The 16412-nt window shown below is 46.4% G+C and overlaps 1 protein-coding gene across 5 annotated transcripts in view; it reads right to left on the reverse strand.

The window, feature by feature from the left end:
• The window catches only part of XPOT (exportin for tRNA), a 1180573-nt gene that overhangs the window by 504208 nt on the left and 659953 nt on the right, over window positions 1–16412 (reverse strand). For all 5 annotated transcript variants that reach the window (XM_069629779.1, XM_069629778.1, XM_069629776.1 and 2 more), the window contains 2 exons: window positions 16120–16239; window positions 15804–15898 (listed from right to left, as the gene is read on the reverse strand). In XM_069629779.1, the coding sequence (XP_069485880.1) occupies window positions 15804–15898; window positions 16120–16239 (215 nt within the window). The remainder of the gene's footprint in view (window positions 1–15803; window positions 15899–16119; window positions 16240–16412) is intronic.

Genomic DNA, 16412 nt, shown 5'->3' on the forward strand with positions numbered 1-16412 from the left:
TGGAACACAAATTTAAAGGAGCGAAGTACGAGGACCCCAACACTGAAGCGTGCTGTAAAAATCTTAAGATGGCCACCAGCGGTGGAGCTTAGGGGGACTGTCAATGGCTGGGGGCAGTATGACCCAAAAGACAATGATTGATTGTAGGGCAGACGAGCAGTTTTTCAATCGAAAGCAAAACGGCTTTCTTTTTTACTGAGAATTCACAGCCTGACGGCAGGGAATATTCATGAGCATGCCAATCCATGCAAGACCCCATGCTGAAGAAGAGTTGGAGCCTTATGTCCCAAGTGTGAGTCTTCACAAGTCCTCCCTTTGATAGACACTTGTATGCTCCCTAACAGTGGTCCCTTTTCAGGATGAGTATTTTGTGTAGGTGTTCAGCCTGAGAGGAGCTGCTTGTTAGGTAAGATTTTCATAGCAATGATAAATCTTCCAGATCCGTGTCAATCCCAGAACATTTTGCTTTTACTGGTGGATTACTTTTCCTTATAGCTCTGTGAGTAGGAACCTTTTCCCACACCCACAGACATTTTTACTCTTTTTGTGCGTGTCGTTTTTTCCGACTCTCCATAGTGTCTTTTAAAAGTTAAGTGCCTATTGTTGCTGGGTTGCCCTAGGGGCGCCCCGTTTAACTTTCTCTGGCTAACCTTGTGGGAACTACAGTTGTGAAGGGCAGAAAGGATCTTTGGATCCCTTTTACATTTTATCAGGTGCAACCAGTACCCCGCACCTTATGTGTAGTGCTGGGGAGATATGGAGTATCCCATTTCTCCTTTTAAATCCAACATTTATGTTACAAGTACAAACTTCACTTTAAGGCAGAGCACCTTTTTATTAATTAGGTGTACCTTTACAGTGGGTAATATGCACAGCCCCTGTAAAGGCACTGATGGGTGCTCATTTTACCATAATGGCCTGTCTTTCCATTTTAGTGTTCTTTGTCCTTTCTTGTTCCTTCCCCTGACACCCAGGGTGGGAAATTCCTTGTGTGATTTTTATCTTCAGTGGGAGTCCTGTGGACTCCCTGCCCAGGATCCAGACTGTCTGTGCAAGCAGGAAGCGAGGGTGGAGCCCAAAACTCTGCAGCCCTTTGTCTCCCAGCCTGAGTGCGAGATTCCAGTTCAAACTGGGAGGCTGGCTGTCCTTGAATGTTGCAAGGCTGTTTGATTGGCTGGGTTCCTGCATAAAGTCCAGATCTGGAAGCTGAAGACATAGTCGACCACTGGAACCAAATCCAAAAGGGAGGGAGATGAAGACTTTGCAGCTGAAACGATTTGCAGCGACTGGAGATCCTGCCGTGTAATGGAGACTGCTGTAGCCCTTACTTCCAACCGACCTGGGGACTCCAAAAACAATGACCCTGACCCAGATCCTGGTGAGACCCACTAGACTCAAGAAGACCTGCATTTAGAGCCATCCCATGCCGTGATGCGACCTTGCAGGGCTGCAATACCCCAGTACCTTGGGAACTCAAGCCATTGTGCAAGTGCATGGTCTTCCGAATTCCAAATCTCACTGAAACTTCGTGGGCATCCTGCTGGATCTTCAGAGGCACAATTCCAGTCTGAAAAGTCCCCTCACCAGAGTGGTGGACCTTGCAAACGACAGGAATCTGACCAGCAATATTCGGTCTTCTGTGCTCCTGAAAAAGGCACCAAATCCACAGAGCCGCATCCAGCCATGAGGAAAACTTTGCCTAGAGCCTTCCCCTTAATCCTTGCTGCAAAGGACCTTCCAGTGTCCTGTCTTCTTGATGAAGGAATTCAACGACCAGGTTTTTAGCTGCAAATCCTGAAGTCCTGCTGCAAAATCTTCTCTGCTGAGGTACTGTGCTGGCTTGGTTATTTACTTACCTTAAGTCTCTTGTGATTCCGGTGTAGTTGTGGGGTGTTTTCTGTGATTGGGAGTCCTCTCGTCCAGTGCACCCAGGCCCCTGCTGGAATCCTCCTAGGGTGTCTTCTGTGAAGCCTCTCGACTCTCAACTAACTCTTAAGTAAAGTACTTACTTGTACTAACAGTCTTCCTTAGGAACTCTGACTTTTGCTACTTAAAGACCTATCCTAACCTGCTTGTTGGACACCAGACCCTAGTTGTTAGGCAACGTTTGTATGCAGTACCTTTTGGGTGCACTACAACAACTCTGACTACATGTATAGGAAACCCAACCTTTGGTATAAGCTTGTATTACACAGTTTTGGTCGTGTGTTGAGCAGCCAGGCGTATCTCAAGAGGGGTCAATATGGGCTGTAGGGGAGTTACACAGAGATTCACCGTGACAAGTATTCAAACAAACACACACAAGGTTTCTTGAATAAACAATTAATTTATTAATCAGTCAGTTAGAATACGCCTTCAGAAGGGAGCAATATAAAGGGAGCAATATAAAAAGTAACACAAATACACCTCAATACTGTACACTCTTCAATAGCTAGGGTGCTGGGGACATTAGTATTGTACTGTTTATATTCAGAATACTGTTAGAAGTTGGTAAAAGGTAATGGCTATTAGAACAGGAGACCACAAATATTCTTATGCAGACAAATACTTTTGTATCCCCTAAGCAGAGTCATTAAGTATAATAGGCTAGGCCAAAGTCAATGGATAAAAGTCTTATATAGGATGAAGCACTTCTGGTAGGTAAGTAGAAAAGTCTTTGCACAATTTTTTAGAAGTCTTTGAAGAAAAGAAGAATCAAATGTAGGGCCACAAGCTGATTAGACTTGGGAGTAGTAGAAGATGCTAGCAACTATACAATAAGAGGTAAGTTCTCCCAGACGTTAGAGTACCTTTGTATTGAAGAAAATGTGCAGCAGATGACTTCTGTTCCTGTGCAGCTCTGCAGATCTCACCGTTTCTGAGCCTCAGTCGTGGCGACAAGAGGGAGGACTTCTGGGGACTCCTGCTCCGCAATGGGACGGTCACCACTTGCAACCAGCAATCTTTCCAACAAGTGGCACTTCGGTGTTTCAGCTCCTCGGGACTACCGCAAATAGCAACATCGTGGTTTCTGACTGTCGAGATGGACTTTCGCTGCTTCTGGGGTCCTGCACTCTGTTAAGGGGGCTCAGGCTTGGTCAGTCCTGCTTCCTGGGAGTCTGGAGGATCTTTCTGGAGCTCTTGGCCAACTTAAAAGAAACGCACACAATCTGGTGTTCCTCTCCCTGGCTATTCGGTTTCCAGCAGCAATTCTGTGGAAATTCAACCAGCTCCGAGAAGAATGTCCAGGTGGCTTACTTTGGAGTTGATTGGTCCCACCAACTCAAGGGGAGAAGTCGTCCTTGCAGGGGCTTCTTTGTCGATACAAATTTGGAGTTTCAGCACAGCAGCAGGGCTTCACCGGGCAACCCAACAATCCAGGAGTTGCAGCAGGTGTCCTCTTCAAGTTCTTCTTCGGTTCCTTCGTCCAGTGGTCGACTCTGCCTTCCAAGCCAAAAGCTTTGCCTTTTCTCTCCCATTCATTCCAGCCCAGCTGTCAGTTACCCAGCAGGGTGGCTGTCCTTGCCGGACAGTCAGCCGGCCAATCATTACAGAGTGCATTTATGTCTCCTAAGTTTCAGGCACCTCCCTCACCTCCTGCCCACCCCAGACACCCTGGAGCCATAGGCGGGCTTCACTCGTGAATCCCGCCAAAGGCAAAGCAAGCAATGGGACCAAACCTGGTTTGGCGCACAGAGTAAATCTCAAGAAGGACCTTTTCACAAAGAAATCGCGAAAAAAGAAGACCAAGGCCATTTTGACAAAAATGGTACCCTTGGGTGCTTTACTGCAGCTGCGAACGCAGCCCGCGGTAAATGCACTCCACGGTAGTTAAAACGAAACCACTGCCACCAGCCATTCAGTGAGAAAAGGGTAACATAAAAATGTTACATGAGAAGCTAGACAAAGGGGGTACTAGGTAACCCCATCAACACCCTATTGTAGGATAGTATGTGCTGGGTCTAGAAAGTTTCAAATGCAAGTAAAGTCAATTTCACTTTACTGCTCTTGGAAACAGTTTATCCAAGAGAAGGTAGTTAATTAAACCTTTGGGCAATCTGAAAGACTTCCCTGTGCCACTGCACTGAAGGTGCTGTGTGACACAATGTAAAAGATGATGCCTATGGAGTTTGTCAGACTCCACAACCAAAAGAAACACAGAGTTCAAAATCACATTAAAATACACGAGAGTGGGGAAAAGGGTCTTGCTCTCTCCAGGTTAAAAACAATCAAGTCCTCAAAACCCAGCAAAGTTGCTGGGTGTCTCTAAGGTGGAGGGAATTAGCACATTTCTGCACATTAGCACATATGCTCCAAGAATAAAGGAAAGACGTCTAAGGATTGGGCCTTTGCCTAGAAAAGAGAATACGTGTTTAAAAGTTACTTACTAGCAAGGTGTGTCTGGTGGCGACTCTCCCGTTGCTTCATAGTCGCACTCCTGTATGCTGTGCATCGGACTGCTCTCGTCTTCTACTTAATTGTTCCATTCCCCCCTCGCCTTGTAAGATGTATTTCGCTAATGCATTTTCTGTACTATGAACTCGGATTTGTGTGGTTGCTGTAACCTCTGCCAATAAATAAAAACTTTAAAATATATATATTTTTAAAGTTACTTACTTGCAAAAGAAGTTGGTAGGTAACTGAGTGAACCGTTACAAAAGTCATTACTTTCCTTAGCAATATTCTGCCATTCAGAAAAGTATATATGAGGTTGTTTCACTTACGGTAGAAATGTTTTGCCATTCTGAAAAGTATATGTAACCACTTTCCTTCTTTAGAAACTGTTTCACCATTTTAACAGAAAGTAGATGTAAGGTTATATTACTCACCTGTGATTTAGTTGTGCCTCTACCCAAAAGTAATGCGGTTGGTTTCACTTCACTATTCCTGTTGGGATAAATGTACGAGTGTCCCCAACTGGGTCTTGCTTCCCCCAACTTGCCGATAGCTTGTCCAGAATAAGTCTGCCTTAGGTTTTACCGGCCTAGCATAACCGCAAGTCCTTCATAAAGAGGAACATTGAGTTTTGCTTTCCATGATCTGTTTAGTCTTGGTTTAACACCAGCCTTTAAGTGGCTGATAGCTCCTGTAAAAAGTGTATAGGTTTTACTTACCTTGAGCATAACTATATTATCCTAAAACAAGTTAGAGTTATTGCTTCCTTTAGTCTCTGAATTGAAAAGCAACTGTAATTGAATATTACACCCCAAGGTCCAACTCCCCAAGATTAACTTATGATTCTGAGTTATAGGTGTTTACTGTTCCTAGAATAAGTTTTCCACTATTCACAAAAAGTATATTGTCCCTTTGGGCTACTAAGTGATTTCTTGCTGAGTGTCACGATACAACTGCTAGGGTCTACTACCCTTATATTACTGAAAGTAATATTAAAAAGTAACTATTGGTTTGACTTCCCCAGGGTCAATCTGGAAAAGTGAATACCCTTCATTTGAATGACAGACGTAACTTGATGGCCGTAGGCCAACCGTCTTATGCACCGAATTATAGAAGTATAGACTGTTATGCTTGACCAACAAGCGGCCATTTTAAACGTAGCAGAATCGCCATTTTGCCTGTTAACCATTGCTCATTGCTTTCTGTTTAAAATTGCTTTGCAGCTTGCAATTCTTGCGGTTTCTGCTTACTCTGCTCAACTGTTAACATTGTTGTCTGAATATGAAATGGGCAAGGTCGCGGGACTGAGGAGTTCGTTGAAAACTCCTCATGGGTAGCCTAGAAAGGAATGCCCACGCTCCCTCTCTGTAGCCTTGAGGGAGAGCTGCAGGGCATTTAATCACTTCACAGCTGCCAGCTAGTCTCGTACGATGGTAGTATATGTTAGAATAAAACAGCTAAAGGCTTGAATTATGCTCTTCCTACGGCCCCCCCTTCGCAAAACCCTATAGAGCATGTCGGCTCCCAGGACACGAATAGTACCTCATAGATAGCAAAGCATGGAATGTGGCTCTTCCCCCCGTGTGCAGCTTGCTTCCAAGAACAGAACCACCGTGTTCTGTTCAGCAACTAAAAGATGCCTCCGCACTTTCCAAATTGCACGTTGTTACTAGAATAGACATCGAAAGTGTCATAATTGTCATACCCGTCGGAAATGTCCATCGTCATCCCGAGTTCAAAGAAACTTAATAAAGGAGGGTGTTAAACATGACATAGCTGATTGTATGATATGCATTTTGTATATATGTAACTGATGTACGTAATTCGTTCTCTTGCGTCCCTCGAGGTCTAGGAAACTCACGTCGCGGGGCGTGAGACCAGATTTGGCCAATTGGGACTATTTTTGCTTGCAATAAACCCTAGCATTGGGAATTTGAACCTCGTGTCTGGCGCATCTTTTCGTGTATGGTTATTGCCTTGTTTCCATAGCACGAGGGACCCATAGGGGCCCCTTTCACTAGAACTCCTGTTAGGTGTTCCAAATTAGGTTATATGCTTTGGTCCGTGTAGCTTCAAGCATAGTGTTGTGTTTTTCGATATTTTTCTTTTATTAAAAAGAAAAATGTTTTCAGTACACAATGTACTTTTACAAAATATTCTCATATAAAGCATGAGAAACATACCAACACATCCAAATACATTATTAATATACTAAGACAAAAGAACAAGATAAATGAAAAAAAAAAGTACACAAAAATCATAAATCAATATCTCTAATGTCTCGCTACTCACAATACCAGGGTTATCTTTGTGTCACTCGTTAATACTGTTCTCAATGGCCTTCGAAGGGGCACCCCACAACCCTTGCCTGCGACAGTCCTGCACCGCCACCCAGTACATAGGTGCCTACCCCATGTCCAGCATTTGTTTAGCCTCCAAGTGCGCCCCTTCCATCACCTCCTCCAGACTGGAGACGATAGAGATCAGGAACTTTCCCAGTGCCAAAGTGAGGGACATTTGGCGGTGGTTTTGAGTCTGTGCCATACGTCATGTGCTATCAGACCTGTCGGGGAGTTAATGAAGAGGGTGAAAGCAGCAATCCTCTCCTTCAATACCCTGGGACAGTACATGACCAGATGTTGCAGTGACTCCACTTTCCCGCCACACAGTCTGCAGAGTCTCTGCTTCAATGGAATCCCCAATTTAGGCCCTAACAGATCAAGGGTCGGAAGACAGTCCAATCTAAATTTGAGGTACCAGTCTCTAAGCTTAACGGAGGGGAATTTTTTTTACGTAGAGTCTAAGCTCTCTCGGTGGTAAGTACCAGGCTACCTGCCCAGCATATCTCTTAAGGCGGCCCAAGTCCTAGAGGTCTGTTATTCTGTCTCATTTCTATACCCTAGATTTTAGTAGACTGTCAGAAAACAGACCATTCAGGTCCAGCTGTTCCATGAATCCCTCACACTGGTTATATTTACGCAAAAAAGGATTAAATTCCTTCCCCATAGTGGTGTTGAAATAGTGGTCGATGTGTGGGTGTTCGGCTCTTACCAATTTGAAATACGATAGGCAGCGCTTCATCACTTGTGCCCACCATTACACCAGCCCCAATTCCAGTCTGATCTGACTCACTGCAACTGAGGTTGGCACCCTCAAGACCCTTTTTAAGAGCCTCCCTTCCTGTCTATCCAGGAACTTCCTACTCACACCCGGAGGACGATCGCTGAGATCTTGGCCCTGTAAAACTCAATTAGGGGCAGGAGGGAGAATTCACAGTCTATTTTTCACTGCTTTTGCACGAGACAGGCAGGCTCCCACCTTGTCTACCATTTTAGCTTCAGTCACAAGTTGCCTATGTTTGTAAGAGACCGGGAAACCAAGACATTGGAAACACTCCACTTTCTTGATCCACATCTCACTCATTTTCCACCTGTAACTGATTTGTTTCTTCCTCTTACTACATATCACCACCACAGATTTTGCTGGGTTTATGGTGAGATGTTTTTTAAAAAGATCTGTATAGAGGCCAGTCAGGTATGTAGTCGATTAGGACTACATCATCCGCATAGGCAATACATCCCAGTGATAAGTCCCCCACTTGGGGGCCAATACCCCCCCCAGGTCGTGGCTTCCTCTCACAGGTCTGCTATGTACATATTAAAAAGTGTTGGTGCTACAACGCACCCTTGTCGAACTCCTTTTGCAACGGATATGGCTCTGGAGAGATCTCTGCTGCTATTTACCCTTAATTTGCATGCATTGTGGGAGTAGAACATCTGTGTCATGGCCAGAAGGCACGGGTTAATACCTCGACTAGCCAGCTTCTTCCACAATCGCGGGAGATGCACATTGTCGAAGGCTGTCGAAAGGTCTATGGCTGCGATGTACAGATTAGTAGGTCCCTTGCCATTAACTTCTGAGAGGCCGGCATGAAGGACTGCTCCGGATGGTTCCCACTCCTCTTCTGAACTCCGTTTGGAGTGGGTGTAGGTAGTTGGTGGACTCTGCCCAGGACCTACACTCCCGCAACACCATAGTGGCAAATACCTTGGAGGAAGTATCAATCTGTGAGATCGGGTGGTAGCTCCCCCGGGATGTCCCGTCTCCTTTTATGTAGATCAGGAACAAAATAGAATCAGGACACTTGCCATGCTTGGCCATTTGTTCAAATAGTTGTCCCAAGATATCAGCCCAGAGGAGAGGATTGTTCTTCAGGACCCTATTCGTCATCCCATGAGGGACACTGGCCCTTGAGTTGTTGAGATTGGAAATAGTTTGAAATCCTCTCTATCAAATTTGGTGTTCCAGACAGGATTGGGGGAGACTACCTGCATGGAAAAGCGCCCCCCCCACCCCCCCAAGCTCCTCGTCCTCCCCACTAAACTTGTCTTTGAAGCCTATCCAGTCTTCCTCTGCCACCCCTGAGCCCAGGAGTGAGATTCTAGCCTATTTCTGTTATTCAGTGTCCACCAGATACCTTGGTATCTTTTCGTTTTTATTTTTAATCACTTTATTTATTATTTCAGGATAATCATACAAAAGAAGGGTAACCAACATATTACATCAGGAATTTGCATTTAAAGTGTAAAACATATTCTTTCTAAGCTATCAAACATAACAGTATAAATATTTATATATTAAAACCTCAGTACCTTTTCCTACAAGCTTTGCCGACAGACCCTGGTTCTTATGCATGTATTTCTGCTTCTTCCTATATCGACCCCCAGAGTCTATATTTTTGCTTTAGTGTATTGATTTCCTTAGTGCAGGCTGCCTTATTATTCATAGTAAGTTTTTTGGTGGACCCAATTACTTTGTGTAGTACGTGTTTTCTTTCCGCAGCTTCACTATCAAAACGACAGCACTTGGTGGCTATGATGGGAGTGAGTGGTCTCCCGGAGACCTTGGTACTACCCAGTTTACTAGTAATTTGGGAAACGAATCAGGCGCTGCCGCCCCCGGTCTGTCTTCACTACTTAGGTTGTACCGCCACCGGGCAAGCTTGGTGTTAATGTTATCCATATTCGAAATACACTGGAGAAGTCTTCGCCCTGCCCCCGTGATTAACAGTGGTTTGTTACCCATGCATTCCAGCTTATCTGGAGTGGTTAATACAGATACCGACAACAGGAGCAGGCAATGGTCGTGGTTATCAGGAATCGCCACTTCGATGTTTTTCGCAAATATGTAGTCTACTGTTGATGAGGTGAAGGACTTAGCCCAGGTAGAGGTATCTCTTGGGGGGTTGTCCCCGATCGGATTAGATTGGGCAAAGCCCCATCTTGGCAGAAAGCGAGACCACTCCCTCCCCATATTAGACCTTCTGGAGGTCCGAGGGTAGCCTGCAGGTTTCCCTCCCTTCAAGCTCCGAAAACTGATCTGCTGTTACATAGCAGTTACAATTGAAATCGCCTCCTAGAACAATCGGGCCCTCACACCTCTCTTTTTGCCATTCATACAGGGCGCTTTCAAATTTTGTTCAGCAGTGTCCGGATTACCCGCCAATGGATTAAAATAGATGTTAATTAAGAGGGTCTGGGCTTCTATGCCTGAGCTAGCGTCAACAACCTTCGAAATCAGGAGACCCTACCCCAAGGTTTTCAGAGGGATGAGGAGTCTTCGACTCGCAATTTTAGCAGAGACTAGTAGCCCCCGACAGGAGGCCCTTTAGAACCATTCTTGGCGTGATGACAGATTGTAATATATCCATCAAACGAGGGTGTGTCCCTTAACCAGGTCCCTTGTACAAATAGTATGTCCGCTCCATTGAATAAAACTGACATCCGCGTTTAAGAAGGAATTGTGGCTTCTCGAGTTCCAAGAACAGATAAGGAGCACAGAGTCCTTAGAAACCTGGACGTGGTCTTGTGCAAATAGGGAGCGAACTGGAGAGCCATCCCCAGCCCGAGGCTGGTCCTTCCTGATTGATCAGCCTCCTCTGATCAGGGTCAAAAAAGCACAGAACAGTCAGGTTTACCCTCACATGTTTGCAGCCTGCCACCCCTGAAGTCATTGGGTAGTAAGTCTTGAACCAGTGTTTCCACGATTTTGGAATGAAAGAATACAGCACATTTCCGCAGCTGCTTACGATCACATAGGTGCACGAATCGGCTCTCTGTCGTTGGAATGTCCTTTAGAAGGGGGATAGAAGCCAGGAGGGCAAGGATGCCCCATGTATTTAGAGGTATATTCCTGTTTTCATCAAACACTGATTTGAAAATGCTGGAGCAGGTACACTGGTTCTGCTACGGATTGACATGAGTGTTAGCATTGGTATCCTCCTGCCTGGAGTCCCGTACCAACGTTGGCTTGGATGTATTGTTTGAATTGTGTCTGCTGCTCCTGGGCTGGCTCTGTATATATAGCTCCCTTAGTGGCTCGAGGCACGTTCTTTTGTCTAGGGGGCCGGTGTGGAAAGCGTGTTCTTTTGCTGGCGTTGGGACTGGATCGCTTTGCCTAAGTGAGGAAGGCATCTCCGCGCCCGTGATGAAGATGATCGGGCTCTTAGATGCTCTCAGTTTAGAAGGGTGTGGACGCTGGTGCCTTTTGGGCCCCTGTCCGCCTGCTGGATATGATCCTTTTTTAAGGGCTTTCCTGTTTTGCTTCGCTGTAGTTTCCGCTGGTCTTTATGTACTCCCCTCATTACAAGATTCATCCAAGACCTCAATGGGCTCACTCTGCCCCCCTCCCATCTGTGGCATACTCGCTATTACTTCAGTGTCTCTTCGAGGCCCAGAGCCTCATGCGACAGAGGAATTTCCAGGAGTCCCTGTTGTGACCCTTTGGCCCATTTCTGATGTTCTTATAGATCTTGGCGTTGTTGGTTTCCTCTCAGACTGGGGGCCATGGTTATTGGCCAGTTTGTGTAGTTTCCTGTGATTTTTCAAAAGTTGTAGGAATTGCTTGGAGCCCCGACAGCCCTGTCTTGGTGGGGGGGTCCGCTTCACACTGGGCTGGTTGTCTCTCTGATGCTTCCCACCCTGAGGTTCGCTGGCCAGCACATGGCCTTCCTTCTGACAACTGCTTATTGATGTGGGATAGGGAATTCTTAAAATGCACCCCTACCTCAGGAGTTATAGAGGTTACCATAGAACCTTATATCAAAATTAGTTATATGATATATGGTATTTTATTTGTAGAGCACACATACACATGTTTCCGAGCACGGCGAGGCAAGGGAGGGAAACAAGGGAGGACAAAACAATGATCTTACTAGGGCTAGTGACATTGAGAACGTGCAAGTGCAGGGGAAAGGGAAGGGGGGAGAGGTGGAAAGTGCAGAGGACAGGTGTAAAGTGCTGAGCAAGGGATCAAAAACAACTGGTAGTGCAGCCAGCAAGTGCAAGGTTTAAGGCGCAGACAAGGGGTGTCTGATAAGTGCAGGTAAGGGGACTGTAGGGTTACAGATACAGACCCAAGTGCAAGTGTTGCCAGGAGGCAGTGCAGGTTTGTGTCTGGGTGGGCAGGGACCTGGGCCCGAAATCAGAGGGTAGCCAGGTGCACGAAGCCAAAGCAGAAAGTTCAGCAGGGGAGAGGAAGAGCGACGGCAGAAGCAAAGAGGAAGGTCTTGAGGTTCTTCCGGTACCAGAGATGGTTCTCCTCAAGGTTAAGACTGGCAGGGACGCTGTTCCAGAGGGATGCCCCAGCCAAGGAAAGAGATCTACCCCCAACTAATTGTTTGGAGAAGCGACTAACCCTGTGGGAGTTGGAGATGAAGGCACTAAGAGTTCGAGTGGAAAGGTATTTACGGAGGGAGAGTTGAAGGTATTTTGGGCCCAGGCCCCAGAAAACCCTGTGGAAAGTGCAGAGCATCTTGAATTATTTAACCCTTGCAACCACTGGGAGCCAATGAAGAGATTTCAAGGCTGGAGAGATGCAATCCCGGGGATTCAGGCTAAGGACAAGTCTTGCAGTCCTGTTCTGGATGAGTTGCAGAGGGTCGGATAGTAGAAGCAGGCGGGTTTAGAAAGAGACTGTTGCAGTAGTCCAGTCTAGAGAGAACCAGAGCTCTAGAGACAGTAAGCTTCTGGGGGAAGGAGAGGAAATGAAGCATGCCTCTGAGGAGGTGCAGTTGGTAGTCTGACTTCTTAGAGACATCAGAGATGTGAGAAGGGAAGGAGAGTGTGGAGTCAAAGATGACCTGGAGGTTCTTAGCCTCACGGGTGGGAGCAGGAAGAGGGCCAAGGGAGGCTGGCCAGAAGGTGACAGGAAAGGAGGGTGCAGGTGTGCCGATTAGGAGAATCTCTGTCTTACTGGCATTAAGATATAATTATATAGCAGAGATAATTGGCGGCACACCACTCCTGGATGGAAGACAGACAGTCAGAGATGAGGGAGGGAGGGAGGGAGGAGAGGTGGCGCAAGGGAGCCTGAAAACGAGCGGAGTGTCATCCGCATAGCAAGGGGTGCCAGATATTGGTCGAAAAGCCAGGTAGAGAGGTTAGACCCCTGGGGAACACCACAAGTAGAGAGTGAGATGGAGGAAAGGAAGGACCCAAGTTGGACCTGGGAGGGTCGATCAGAGAGGAAAGAGGTCAGCCAGGCCAGGGCCTGATCGGTGATACCCAAGTTATCACAGAGACGGTTGAGCAAGATGGCATGGTTGACAGTGTCAAAGTCAGAAGAGAGATCGAGTAGGATGAGCACAGAAGGGATGTTAAAGTCAAGGTTGGATAGCAGGTCTTCACAGATGTTCAGGAGAGCAGTTTCCTTGCATCTGGCAGCTCTGAGGCCAGACCGATGGTCATGGAGACAATCAACAGAGTCAGTGTAAAGATTAAGCTGGGAGATGGCCAGCTTTTCCAAGAGTTTTCCCAGGAAAGGAGTGATTGAAATCGGGCGATAGTTAGCCGGGCAAGAGGGGTTGGCTATAGGTATTTTTAGAAGAGGGTAACAAGAGAGTGCTTCAGCAGAGAGTGGAAGGCTCCAGAGGCGAAGGAATGGTTACAGAAGTCAGCCAGAACCGGAGCAAGGGTGTCAATGTGGTCCTTGATGGTTTTGTATGAACAGGGAAGAACCTGTTTTGACAAGACTTTCATACATCAGACTTGTCTGGAAATCTCGTCGGGTGAGAACAGAGGAAAAGATGAGAAGGGAGGAAAGGCGGCTGCATGGGGCCAGAGGTATCAGAGAGAGAAGGGGGAGGAGAGGACGAGAGGCTGTATAGGATGTCCTGGGTTTTAGAGATTAAAAGGCCGTGCAAACGGCCTGGGAGGCGACAGGAGAGGTAGAGACTGCAGCAGGGTTGGGCAGCTCCTTGCAGATTTTAAAGAGTTTGGCCGAGTTGTTGGATGCCGCAGAGATGTGGGCTTGGATATGGGCTCTCTTCTTAGTGCGGACAATGAGCCGGAATTGCCTTTGGAGCAGGCGGCAGACCAGTTTGTCTTAGGATACACAAAAAGCCGGCCATTTCTGCTCAGCCACCCTGCACTTGTGTTTAAGGGTAACTACGTCAAAGTCGTACCAAGAGTTGCACTTGGCTTTTGATCTTAAAGCGGATCCTCATGACAGGAGCAAGAACATCAAGAGTATCACAGAGGAGTAGAGCTTGGAAAGGGCTGTGTGAGGATGTGAGTCAGCCCAATGTGGAGGAGGAGGAGGAGGAGGAGGGAGAGAGTGGCAGCGAAAGCCTCAACTGATACACACTTCATGGGTCAGATGACCGAGAAGGCAGGTGGAAGTATTGGAATTGGCTTGGCCTGAGGAGTAGCGAGGGAGAGATGGGAGGAAAGGAGAAAGTGATCACTCCAGGAGAGGAGTGGTCAGAGACATAGAAGGGCGGGAGGTGGGGGGCTGAAGAGATCAGAGCATCCGGAGTGTGTCCTGCAGAATGAGTTGGGCCAGGGGAGAGAATAGAAAGAGAGAGAGTGTCACAGAAGTTGTGAAAGATCCTAGATGAGGGACAAGAAGCATCCAGATGGATGCTGAAGTCTCCAAGAAGGAGGAGTTGAGTGGTCGAGGTCAGGAGGGAGGAGGAGGAGAGGTAAGCCCACTCAGAGAAAGTTGGAGATCTGACCAGGTGGCCAGTAGACAGTAGCCATGGTAAGAGAGTGGCCAGGAGAGAGAGAACGCACACAGACAAGGCATTCAAAAGAGGAGTAGGCCTGCATAGGAATACAGAGGCAGGAATCCACTCCGGGAAGATCAAGGCTACACCACCTCTGGAGCAGTTGGGTCTGGGCGCAGAGGGGATCTTGTAGCCATCAGGGAGGAGAGTGTCAAATCTCATGACAGAGCTGGCCGTGAACCATGTCTCTGTGAGACCACGTACATCGAGATCAAGTTCTTCAAGGAGGGGGCAGATGTCAGAGGAGTGTGACAGCTGAGCAAGAATTGAGCGTGGCAATATGGAGAATTGAGAGTGTCAATAAGGAGAAGGTTGCCATGCTTGAAGGACTTCCGGGGAGGAGTACAAATCAGAGGTACATAGGTGTAGAAGGAGCCAGAGAGGGAGAGATGGGGTAGAAGAGGAAGGAGGAGAGGGCCTGGTAGCCAAGGAGGAGGCAAGGAAGCTGAAGAAGGGAGAGACGGGGCAGCAGTAGGAGAGGAAATTTATGAGGCATGGGAAGCATCTGTCAAAGAGGAGAAGTTGGCCTGAGGACCTTGGACCATGCCAGTGCCATTAAGGTAGACATTAATGATTACCTTTGAGGAGCGGAAGGGGTCCAGGAGTGCCTCCCAATGGGTGCCACCATTAATGGGTGTGGAAGAGAAAGGAGAGAGCACAGAGACCATATGAGAGTCCAAAGATCCAGCAAAGGAACGACAAAGAGGATGTCAGTGAGGGTTTGTCTGGAGGAAGCGCTGGAGTAGGTGTCAGCGATAGGGAGACCTGGGTTAGAGGCCAAGATATCGTTTTTGAACTTCTTCCTGCTAGACTTAGTGAGAAGGGTAGGATAGTCAATGGAGAAACAGAAAGAAAATGGGAGCGACAGAGTGCCATAGATGTTGTGGAGGAGGGGGAAGAAAGGAGAGTAGCGCAGGGAGGGTGGGGGTATACAGTATGTGGGGACAAAGCAGGAAAGGGTAGCACAGGGTAGTTGCAGTGGTAGGTGGGCTTCAGTAAACGTACCTCTTGATGACAAAGAAATAAGGTAAGCAAACCAGAAAACCCAATAGGAAAAAGCTAAATATTTAGTGATCCCAACAAAAACAAAATGAAATGGGGCAGGACGCACATACATGTCCTACAAATCATCTTGAAACATATACTAGTTTTATTGCATTTTGTATTTTAACCAAATGTATGTATTTTTAATATGCAAGTGGATTCAATGTATTTCATCATGAAACATGTCAATTGTGTAGTCCAAGTGTCTTTAAAAAACGTTTGTTTGAACAATGTGAAGTTTAAGACTTATATGATACCATCAGTGAGACGATACTAAGCTTCATGAAGGGGTAAGAAGTACTACATGCCCAAAACCTACTTGAGAGACTTGACAAATCTTGAAAAAAGATATGATGTTCGGCTCCGGACTTTTGGGTTGGGATGACGAAGACCTCTTTGATCCAAGAATGCCATCTAAAGTGAAGAAGAGCTTTTTTTACAATCTGAGAAATGTGATTCAACACAGTAGCTAAAATGCAGGAATAAATAAACAGAATTGTTGACAACAATCAGTAATTAGACAAATTAAAGAAAATCGCATGAGAACGCAAAACACCAACTTTCAACAATGCAGAATTTTTACAGTACGACCATTTTTCCACAAAGATATTAAGAGAAATAAAATGCATACTTACGAGGACATGAGGAATCTGCTGAGGTTCGACAGAAAAGAATTTTTCATATCTTACAACAGTTTCAAAAAACTCAAGTGTTACCGATGTATGCTGGTAAGCACTGACGCCAGAAGTCACCAGCTAAGGAAGAGAAAGAGGAACACAAATGAATACAGTTCCTTTGGTGGGTGTAACATCACAATACTGAACATAGCCAAACTGCAGATTCTTTTCAAAGAGTAATCTGCAGATACATATCCAAAAGATTTTTGGGGTGTTGAATTAGTATTTAGTAATTAATACACCACAACATT

This window comes from Ambystoma mexicanum, chromosome 12 (genome assembly GCF_040938575.1).
Source record: "Ambystoma mexicanum isolate Mex_15411 chromosome 12, UKY_AmexF1_1, whole genome shotgun sequence".
Classification (NCBI taxonomy): domain Eukaryota; kingdom Metazoa; phylum Chordata; class Amphibia; order Caudata; family Ambystomatidae; genus Ambystoma; species Ambystoma mexicanum.